Source organism: Rhinolophus ferrumequinum, assembly GCF_004115265.2.
Source record: "Rhinolophus ferrumequinum isolate MPI-CBG mRhiFer1 chromosome 15 unlocalized genomic scaffold, mRhiFer1_v1.p scaffold_54_arrow_ctg1_1, whole genome shotgun sequence".
NCBI classification, from domain to species: domain Eukaryota; kingdom Metazoa; phylum Chordata; class Mammalia; order Chiroptera; family Rhinolophidae; genus Rhinolophus; species Rhinolophus ferrumequinum.
In genome coordinates, this window is record NW_022680357.1 from 3,300,462 (window position 1) to 3,309,854 (window position 9,393).

A 9,393-nucleotide genomic window follows, 5' to 3' on the forward strand; every position below is an offset into this window, starting at 1 on the left:
TGACCCGCGCCGCGGTCACGTGACACCGGACGGGGGCCGCGGGGGCCCAGCGCGCGCGGGGCCTTCTGGGAGTTGTGGTCTCGGCGCCAGGCCCGGTGTCCGAGCCGGACCGGCTTCTGCAGCCTTTAAGGTGAGGAAGACGGGCTCGCCGCGAGCTTGGTGGGGCAGGATCCCCCTCGAGGGGCTCCAGTCCGTCGGAATCAATCACGACTTAGCCGATGGAAAAAGAACCCGGAGTCCACACTGATAGGAAGGGAGGGAGAGGGAAGGCGGCAGAGGAGGGGCGCTCTTCTTTGCAATAGATCACCGCCACCGCCAACTAATAAATGTGGATGGAAGGATGGAATTAGAAACATCACCATTTTGGACAAACCCTAGTAATAACTGATTCAGGCCAGAATGATCAATGCGAGCTAAAGCCATTGGGGGAAGGTTTGTTGGGAAACAATACGTCTGCAATCTCACAGTATCTTCCTGCAGACTACTTACAGCGAGGAAGGGAGAAGAAATCTGCTGAAAAAAACCTGCTGCAATAAATCTGGCAGACTCCACCTGAACCAAGGACAAGCTTAGCATCACCACGATAGGCTGGTATCGCCACGGGCCTCTAGATGTCCTGCACCGGACAGGATGCAATATAGCTCCTGTATCATTCCCGCAGAGAATAATCTGAGTCACAGGGGGGGAAATCAAATAAACCCAAATCGAGGGGAAAATTGCTAAAAACTAGGTAGCGTTATTTTGTAAAGACTACAAAATATGAAAGACTACATGAAAGACTACAAAAAGGCCAAAGAACTGTCCTTGAAAGGAGATTAAAAGATGGTGCAACCAAAGTCTCCTCTGTTGCTCTGGCATTAATGGGACGTTGGCATAGATTGGCTATGCACTGTGCATGAGGTAATAGTATTACAGCATTGCTCAATCCTCCACTGTGCTCATTGTCTTGGGATCATATCAGAAAAGGTCTTTGTTCTCAGGAGACACACACTGGAATCTGTAGGAGAATGCAGTGTGAAGTGATGGCTACAACTTAAGCTCAAATGATTCCCAATGTAACGATGATAATCGTAACATGTGGTTACCCATAAAGGGAAAAAAATGTGATAAAATGTTAACATTTGCTGCATCTAGGATAAATATGTATGACATACAAAGTATTTGTCTTGCAACTTTTTTTCTTTTTGGTTTGAAACTTCAAACCAAACAGATTGAAAAAGTTCTTTAGAGTCTCTGAGGCGGAGAAGATAAGGGAGCCTCTCTCACGACATAATTCAAAATAAAATCAAAACTAAAATCAAAATAAGAGGAAGTCCAACAGGGTTGTGAATTTCCCCCATTGATTATTGGGTAACACTTTTTAGGAAATACCCAAAACAACACTTTTTCAATAAAAGGCGTTTTCTCGTCAGTGTGACCCGGTTTTGCCCTTTCTAGTGATGGTAAAAAGAATGTGATGCCCCCCAGTCTGTGGATGAGGGCATTGGAGGGCACTGGGAAGGGAAGCTGGCTGGCACAAGGCCCTGAGGAACCGGCAGGGTTGGACCTGGTTGGTTTGACTGAATTGAAGGAATCAGTGGGGTTTGTGTGAAGGCGCCCAGTGAGCAGGAAAGCTGAGTAGAGCACTGGGGGAGTGAGAACAGCCCCTGAGATGACGGAGGTGAGTCTAAACTTGTCCTTTTTCTGGACAAGTGGCTCTTCCAGTGAACCAATGGGCCAGGGTGGGTGTGGTGGGGGAAGGGGGAGCCCAGCCTGGGCTCCTTGTCAGGACCTGGCTCCTGCAACAGGAGGAGGGGGGCTCTGGGTCATTTTGTCCTGCTTATCCAGAAAACCAATAGACTCAAGTCAGAGATGGGATTTGATGGAAGTAGAGGTAGACATGGCTCATGCTTCAAAATGCATGTGGACTTTGTCGCTGACCCCACAGGGATGGTGGGTCTTGTGAGACGCACGCACGTTCAGACTACTCTGCTCTAAAACCTGGCTGGGTTTTCCTTGTCCTGCTGGCCAGAGCCCACACTCCTCAGCTGGATAGGCTGGCCCTTGCCAAACTGCCTGCCACCTGAGCTCCTACCATGCTGTCTCACCCCCCACTCCAAGCCCTTGCCCTGGCTGCTCTGCAGTCCTGGAGGGCCCCCTCCCCACAAAGCATCCCAGATGTGGCATCCACAGCAATGACTCCCTTCCACCAAATTCCCAAGGCTTTAGGGTCTTGCGACAGGCAGCAGAATGCTGCTATGAACGGTGACACATCCTGGGTCCCCTGTGGCATTATAAGTACCCCAAAGCCCAGAAGGGGTGGAAAATAATGCCCTGTATGACCTTTTTATGCTGGGGACCTTATTCTCCCTAGAGAAATACTTACTAATTGAATTTCCAGTCTTCCCAAAGGAAAGATGTCGTCCCTTCCCCCTCAACAGCAGACTGGGATGGAGCAAGAACTCCAGAAAAGGCCAGAGGAGATGGACGCATCCTGAGACAGTGCAAGGGGAAGCAGAAGCCAGTGACCCAGGGAGAGCTCACGTGGCCACCCAGGGGGTTTCCAGTTCTAGAATGCCTCCTCTGACCTTGACTCATGGAAGGCGGTGTTGGGGACGTACTGGGCTGAGTCTTTCCACTGAAGGCCAGGAATTGCTGGGGCCACAGACAGCTCTGCAGGGATATGAATGCTGATAAGGGACCCAAGGGACTAATTTAGGATACCTCACCCAGGAGAGGTGCGTTTGGGTCGTCTTGGGGAATCATGGATATTATAGGTTTCGTTTACATCACACTGAAACTTAAAGTAGACCATGCCGGTCCTCACTGTCAAGGCATGTTTTTTTCATATGACAATTCAGAATTCTAAAAAAAAAAAGAAAAAATAATTGTCCAAAAGACAGACAATATCAAGTGTTGGCAAGAGTGTGGAGAAACGGGAAACTTCATATATTGCTGGTGGGAAGGTAAAATGATGCAGCCACTTTGGAAAAACCAGTCTGGCAGTTTCTCTGCAAGTTTAGGCATGAATTTACCATACAATCCAGCGGTTCTATTCCTAGGCATCCACTTAAGATAAATAAAAACACATGTCGACACAAAGACCCCTGTGAGAATGTGTACAGCAGCTTTATTCAGATAGCCCCAAATTGGAAACAACCCAAACATCCATCAACTGCTGAATGGATAAACAAAATGTGGTCCACTACAAGAGAATGTTATTCAGCCATAAGAAGGAACAAAACACGGACACAAAGCAACGACACGAGTGAACCTGGAGAAAGTTTGCTGAGTGAAAGGAGCCAGATGCAAAAGGACAACTCATGTATGATTGCATTTATATGAAATGTCCAGAACAGGCAAATCCACAGTGGCAGCCAGAGCTGGGGGAAGGGGCGGGGGTGGAACAGGAGTGACCACTAATTACCATGATTTGGGGGGACAATGAAAATGTTCTGACACTGGATTGTGGTGATGGTTATACAATTTGGTAAATCTACTAAAAATCTTTGAACTGTACACTTACAACGGGTGAATTTTATAGTACATAAATTCTACCCCAATACAATTGCTTTTAAAACATTGCCTGTCTATTGTTAATGTTTATTTCTGAATAGATTATGCTCTTTGCGGGTCCCTTTTCCTGGCAGCCCTGGTGGCCTTATCAGCCATCACAGGACTTGGAGGGAACCCCCAGGGCTCCTGCTACATGGGAGGGCTATAGCATTGGAGGCCAGGAAATGTGTTCTCTGGCCCTCTTCATGAGATGTTGGAACAAGGTTCACCCAAGGGGAAACTTCCTTAGCCACCTCGAGAGAGGGCGATGACATCTCACATGCTGCCTGTGCAGTTTCAAGGAAAACAGGAGGTCTCCAGAGTCCGTAAAAGTTGCAAACCCACGCCCAGAGGAGAGGCCCTGGGGAGTCCAGCACTCCCACCTGGCCAGGTCGGGCCTTGTTGAAATGATGTCTTACTACATAAAGTGAGCAACTGTAAGGACACCACAGCGAGGGAAAGAATGCAGTTCTCAGGGACCCCGACTCCCAGCTCTGTCCTCTCTCCCCCTCCATGTTTCCTTGTCCCAACCCCCCCATGGAACACCCACATTCTATGTTAGATGGCAGGTGTGCCGGGCCCAGGTTGGAGGCAGCGTCCTGCCCTTCACTCCCCAGTTGGGGTGGGGGCCCTCCAGAGAGTGTGCCGAGGTCAGGGGTGGCCGGGCATGGCTGGAGGCTTGCTTCTCTTGCCGGCCCGGAGCGTGGCCCCAGCTCCCATGTGATAAGGCCTCATGGACAGAGCTCTAGGCAGGTGCAGTTCACCCTCTGCACGAACCCACCTACTGATGCGGCATTGGCCAGAGTCAGGATGGCACCCGGTGGGAACTCCTTCCCAGTGGCAAGGTGTGAGACTTCTCCGGGGACCAGCGCACGGTCCCACATGGCCAGGCCTGCCACACTCCCCACGAAGGACTCGGAGCTGTCAAACCCACCTCCCATGCTGTCTTGCTCCTGGCCCAGCACCAGGGACCCACCAGGAGGGATCTCATAGCCCTCCCTGAAGCGAGAGCCAGTGGCCACTAGCCTGCGGTCCACGTGGAGCCAGTACCTGCCCAGGATGGACGTCCAGATGACACACACGTGGTGCCACTGGCCGTCCAGTAGCGGCTGTAGGGGCAGTTCCCTGAAGGCCGGGTCTCCGATCACAAAGTGGATGGAGCCGGGGGCCAGGGAGTCCCGGCCGTGTAACACCAGCTTGTTGTCATTCTCCTCAGTGGCATAGGACAGGAGAGTGCCCAGGTGGCCTGAGGCCGTACGGATCCAGCTGCAGACAGAGAAGGCCCGAAGGCCTAAGAGGAAGCCAGGGCTGAGGAAGACCACATTTTCGGTAGAGGCATTTGGGAAGACGAGTGCAGGGCCAATGTTGCAAACTAGAAACAGAGGAGAGAGAGTTAGCCCCTGCACCACAAGGCCACCCAGAAACATCTAGAAGCTTCCAGAAATATCCAGAAGCTTCCAGAAACATCCACGCTACAGGCACTGCGCTTTGCCCCAGGTTGGTGGCCTAGCACCCCAGCAGCTGACCTTCATCAAGCACTCACTGTGAGGGTTGTGTCTCATTATCTTCACACACAACAGGCCCCTTCTGACGGGCAGGAAGACTGGAGAACCAGAGCAGCCATGCGCCTTGCTAGGGAGTGGGCCTGCGCCTACGCTCTTCACCACCAGGGGAACCTCTGTGTGCGTTTCCTGTGTCTGCTGTAACAAATCTCCATAAACTCAGCGGCTCAAAACAACGCAGATTTAGTATCTTCCAGTTCTGGAGGCCAGAAGTCCGACCTGGGCTAGAAGCACGGTGTTGGCAGGGCTGGTTCCTTCTGGAGGCTCCAGACACAAACCCCTTCCTACCCTCTCCAGCTTCTAGACACCCGCATCCGTGGCTTGTGGCCCTTCCTCCATCTTCAGTGTATCCCTCTGACCTCTGCTCCCTCGTCACCTCTCCTTTGACCCTGACCGTCCTGCCTGCCTCTTATTAGGACCCCTGTGGTGACACTGGGACCACAGGATCATCGCCCATCTCAAAATCACATCTGCGATGTCCTCTTGGCCACATGAGGTGACACATCCACAGGGTCCCAGGATCAGGACGTAGATGACTTTGGAGGCCATCATCCTGCTGTCCAGACTTCCTGCCAGGTCTGCAGGACAGAAGGGTGTGTGGGGCGGGAGGTGCGCCTGCCGCGGATGCACCTGGTCCAAGGTTCTGATTGGCAGGCTGGGGGCGGAGCCTGGAAATCTGCTTTTCTAGCCCATGGGTCCATTGGGTTCGTGGATGGAGGGCGTTTTACGGCTGGCTCCCCGCTCCTCTCTCTGCTTTGGGGGCTCCTGTCATAGTCTAGGGCAGTGATTCTCAACCAGAGGTAACTGCTCTCAGGGTACATCTAGTATTGTCTGCACACAGTTTTGCTTGTCTGAATTTTGGGGGGGGCCCAAACCTGTAGGCCCTGATTTCCTGGGAGCACTGCTGGTTTCCTTGAGGTCAGCTGGTCAGTCCTACCTATAGGTGAGGCCACCAGAGCCCCCAGGATGAAGGGGGACACTGCTTTAAAGGGCCCCGGGGGGGTTATTCACCAGACAGAGGGATCAACTTGTAAAAAAATAAAAGCTAGAGATGAACTGGCATCTACTAGGGGAGGCTGAAAATGCTGCTAAACACCCTACAGTGCCTAGGACGGTCCCCACCACTAAGGACCGCCGGCCCTACGTGTCAGCAGTGCTGCGGTGAAGAACCCCTCACCTGGAAGATCAGAGCCAGCTTTACAAAGCCCTGGGGACCTCCATGGGTGGGCACGAGCTCCACGGAGGTGCTGGCGGAGCCGGTGTCCTGCAGACAGGGCTCTGCTGGTGATGGTTGAGGGCATCGGTGGGATGCTGACAGCCCCGATGAGGCCCATCCCTGACTCAGCGGACATGTACTGACTGCCTGGCAGCACCCTGCATGTGCGCATTCACTCCTAACGCCCAGGCAGAGGAGTGGTTTCACCTCCTGGGGGCCTGCAGGCTGGCCGTCACCTGGATGGCCCCTCTCCACACGGCCCCAGGGAGAAGGCTTCTTGGAGGGGACTGTGGGTCTCAGGAGGAGTGAGGGGGGACAAGTGGAGGTGGATGGGTGAAGAGCAGGTCCATGGTACTTACTCTCTCCTGGTCTCTCAGCGGGCCGTGTCCACTGACTGCCTGGGCCTGGGGGCTCCCGTGTCCCCTGGAGATGGTCAGCGAAGTCCTGAGGTGAGTCTCCGGGCTCAGGCAAAGCTCTGAGCACCTGCCTGCTCCCCTGCAGCTTTGGGGAGCTTGGGCTTGGTGGCTCAGGCTGTGTGGGAGGCCAGGCTGGGGCTGTGGTGCCAGGGCCGGGTACCTGCAGCCACCCCTCGAGCGTGTCTAGTCTGGCGCCCTGGCTCTGGACGACATGCATGAGGCGAGCCAGCGTGTCCTGCAGGGCCCGCAAATCCAGGGCCAGGCTGGACAGGGCTTCCCTCTGTGCCTCCTGTTCCTTCCTCTGCAGGGCACGCTGCTGGCTCTTCTCGCTCAGGGTGGCACCCAAGGCGAGCAACCTGGAGTCCACCTTCCGGCTTCTGCGATGAGACTTCTGCATCCAAGTCTTGAGGTGGCCCAGGTCGCTCTGCACGGCGGCCTGTGACTGGTTGACCGCCAGAGCCATGGCCTGGCTCTCTTGGGCCAGGCTCCGGAACCGGGCATCGATGTTGTAGGACAGGTTGTAGTTGCTGGCGATGGCCTGTAGATGTGTTAAGGTCACCTCCTGGAAACTCCGAAACTGCAGAGGACACACAGCAACCATGGGGGCTGGGGCAGGGGAGGGTGGGGAACGCGTCTTCCCTGCCATGCCTCTGGGGCGCCCATAGAGAGCCAGCTGCTCACCTGGACCAGCCCCATCACAGGTGAGCTCAGAAGGCAGGGAACAGCCCAAGGTCACTTAGTGGCACTGTGAGGAGCGAAGGCTCCAGGCCCACAGCATGGTCCCCTGCTCTTCACCCCTGACCCTTAGGGTCCTCGCTGCAAGTGGATAGATGCCAGGACGGGCTGCGTGAACCGTTTGTGGGGGTCAGAGTGGGGAGGGCTTGACACAGGCCTGACCTATGCAGGGTGCTCAGGAACTGGCTGTAGACCCACATGGGACAGTCTGCTCCACAGGGGACCCGAGACCTCACCCCCATGCCTAGCGTTACTGCCCTGTCTCCCCCCACGGCCCCAGCCTTCAATCACACCCCTGGGGGCTTCCCACCCCCTCCCAACCTCTGACTCCCACCCACCCCTCACGTGTCAGAATCCCTACTGTCTTCAGACCGCGCCCCAGGAAACCTTTCTGCTGGTTTCCAACTATAGGTGAAAAATAACATCAGCTGATGAAAACAACGACAAACTCCATGCCTGTGGCCACACACTGCCAACGCTCACTACTCCATTTCTGTAACGTCTGTCCTTCTTCTGTGGTCAATTTAAAAAGAATCAACGGCCCCACAGCCTGGGTCGACTCACCTGCTCCTCCAGTCGGCGGAGCCTCTGGAAAAATGGTTTCCTTTGCACTGCAGGGCGGGCTTCCTGCGACAAAGCCCCGTGCACATATATGGGCACAAAAATAAGGAAGAAAGACAGGGTCTTCCTGTGTGGGCTGCCCATCCTGGGGAGACCGAGGAGCGGGAGTTGCCTCTGACTGCAGGATGAAGCTGCCGGCTTTGTGCTCCTTTCTCAGCCCACGTTCCTTCCAGCTCAGTGGAGAGGTTTTCCTTCTTGGACTCTGGCTGGGAGTTGGGTATTTCCTGCCACCAAATGGAAGGCATTTGCCTTCCAGCCCACGGGCTCTGGAGAGATGGAGGTTCCCAAGGAGACAGGTTTAAAACAGATGTCGTTTCTTTGGAAAAGAATTCTACAGGTTGGAAGGTCTGGTCTGGCTGGCTCAGAGGCAGACGGGTGATGGCTTTCGCAGGAGCACACGGACTCATATTCCCACCGAAAGGAAGTTGAAGCAGGACAGGGAACCCGGCCGGGGCCAGGGAGTCCTTAGAGCCAAGTCTGCCGTGGGGCCCAGCATCTCACCATGCACAGCGTGTCCTGTGAGGCCACCTCTCCCTTGGGTAAGGCAAAGGATGTGGGATTGAGAGCCACTTTATTTTGGGGGACAGGTTGTGTAGTGGGCTGAAGAGGGACTCCCAATAAAGTAGGTCCAAGTCCTACCCTCCATACCTGTGAATGGGACCTTATTTGGAGAAAGATTTTTGCAGATGTACAGTAGACACCCCCTTCCCCATCCCTGTTTATTGTCTCCTGCTTAATATGAAAGCTCCGCCAAGGATCACTAGACACTCAGAAGCTTCTGACAGGAGCAACAGAAATCTGCCCAAACAGAAAAGGAACCTAGGAGACAATGCAGAGGGCCAAGGAAAAGTTCAAAACGGTTTGAATCGATACCCTCAGAAAGCCAAGAAAAGCTTTGTGTCTACCGGGCAAGAAACGGATGCTACGAAAAATGGACTAATCAGAAAGGAAGAAGTTGCTCTTGGAAATAAAATCTATGATCCCCCCCAAATAAAAAAAAAAAGAACAGAAAAGCTGAAAGGCAAAGTTAAAGCAATTGCTCAGAAAGTAGGGCAAAAAGACAAAGACATGGAAACAAAGAGAGAAAACATAACATTTGAGATAAACCCAACAAAAAGAAACTGCACAGAGGGAGACTAAAAAAATGGGCTGGAAGAAATTGTTAGAAAGATAATCCAGGGAGGGTCACGGACAAGGGCATCCATTATTTTCAAGACCACATGCCAGAGAGCACAGGGGCAAGGAAACATCTGACCACTATTTCCTTGTCAAGTGTCAGAACACCATGGACAAGGAGATACTGAATATG

General features: G+C 53.4%; 1 protein-coding gene across 1 annotated transcript; it reads right to left on the reverse strand.

Moving 5' to 3' along the window:
* Positions 1-2,384: 2,384 nt before the first annotated feature.
* On the reverse strand, positions 2,385-9,393 carry PTX4 (pentraxin 4). Its single transcript, XM_033101084.1, has 3 exons — positions 8,028-9,393; positions 6,672-7,305; positions 2,385-4,906 (listed from the first exon to the last, which is right to left on the reverse strand). The coding sequence occupies exons 1-3, from the start codon at positions 8,166-8,168 to the stop codon at positions 4,266-4,268; spliced, it is 1,416 nt and encodes a 471-aa protein (XP_032956975.1). The 5' UTR covers positions 8,169-9,393; the 3' UTR covers positions 2,385-4,265.

Bases quoted from the DNA above. Each gene is read 5' to 3' on its own strand.
- PTX4 (XM_033101084.1), bottom strand. From the start codon at position 8,168: ATGGGCAGCCCACACAGGAAGACCCTGTCTTTCTTCCTTATTTTTGTG. The intron at 7,306-8,027 runs GTGAGTCGACCC...TGTCCTCTGCAG, and splicing joins TCCGCCGACTGGAGGAGCAG to TTTCGGAGTTTCCAGGAGGT. The intron at 4,907-6,671 runs GTAAGTACCATG...CTCTGTTTCTAG, and splicing joins CGCTGAGAGACCAGGAGAGA to TTTGCAACATTGGCCCTGCA.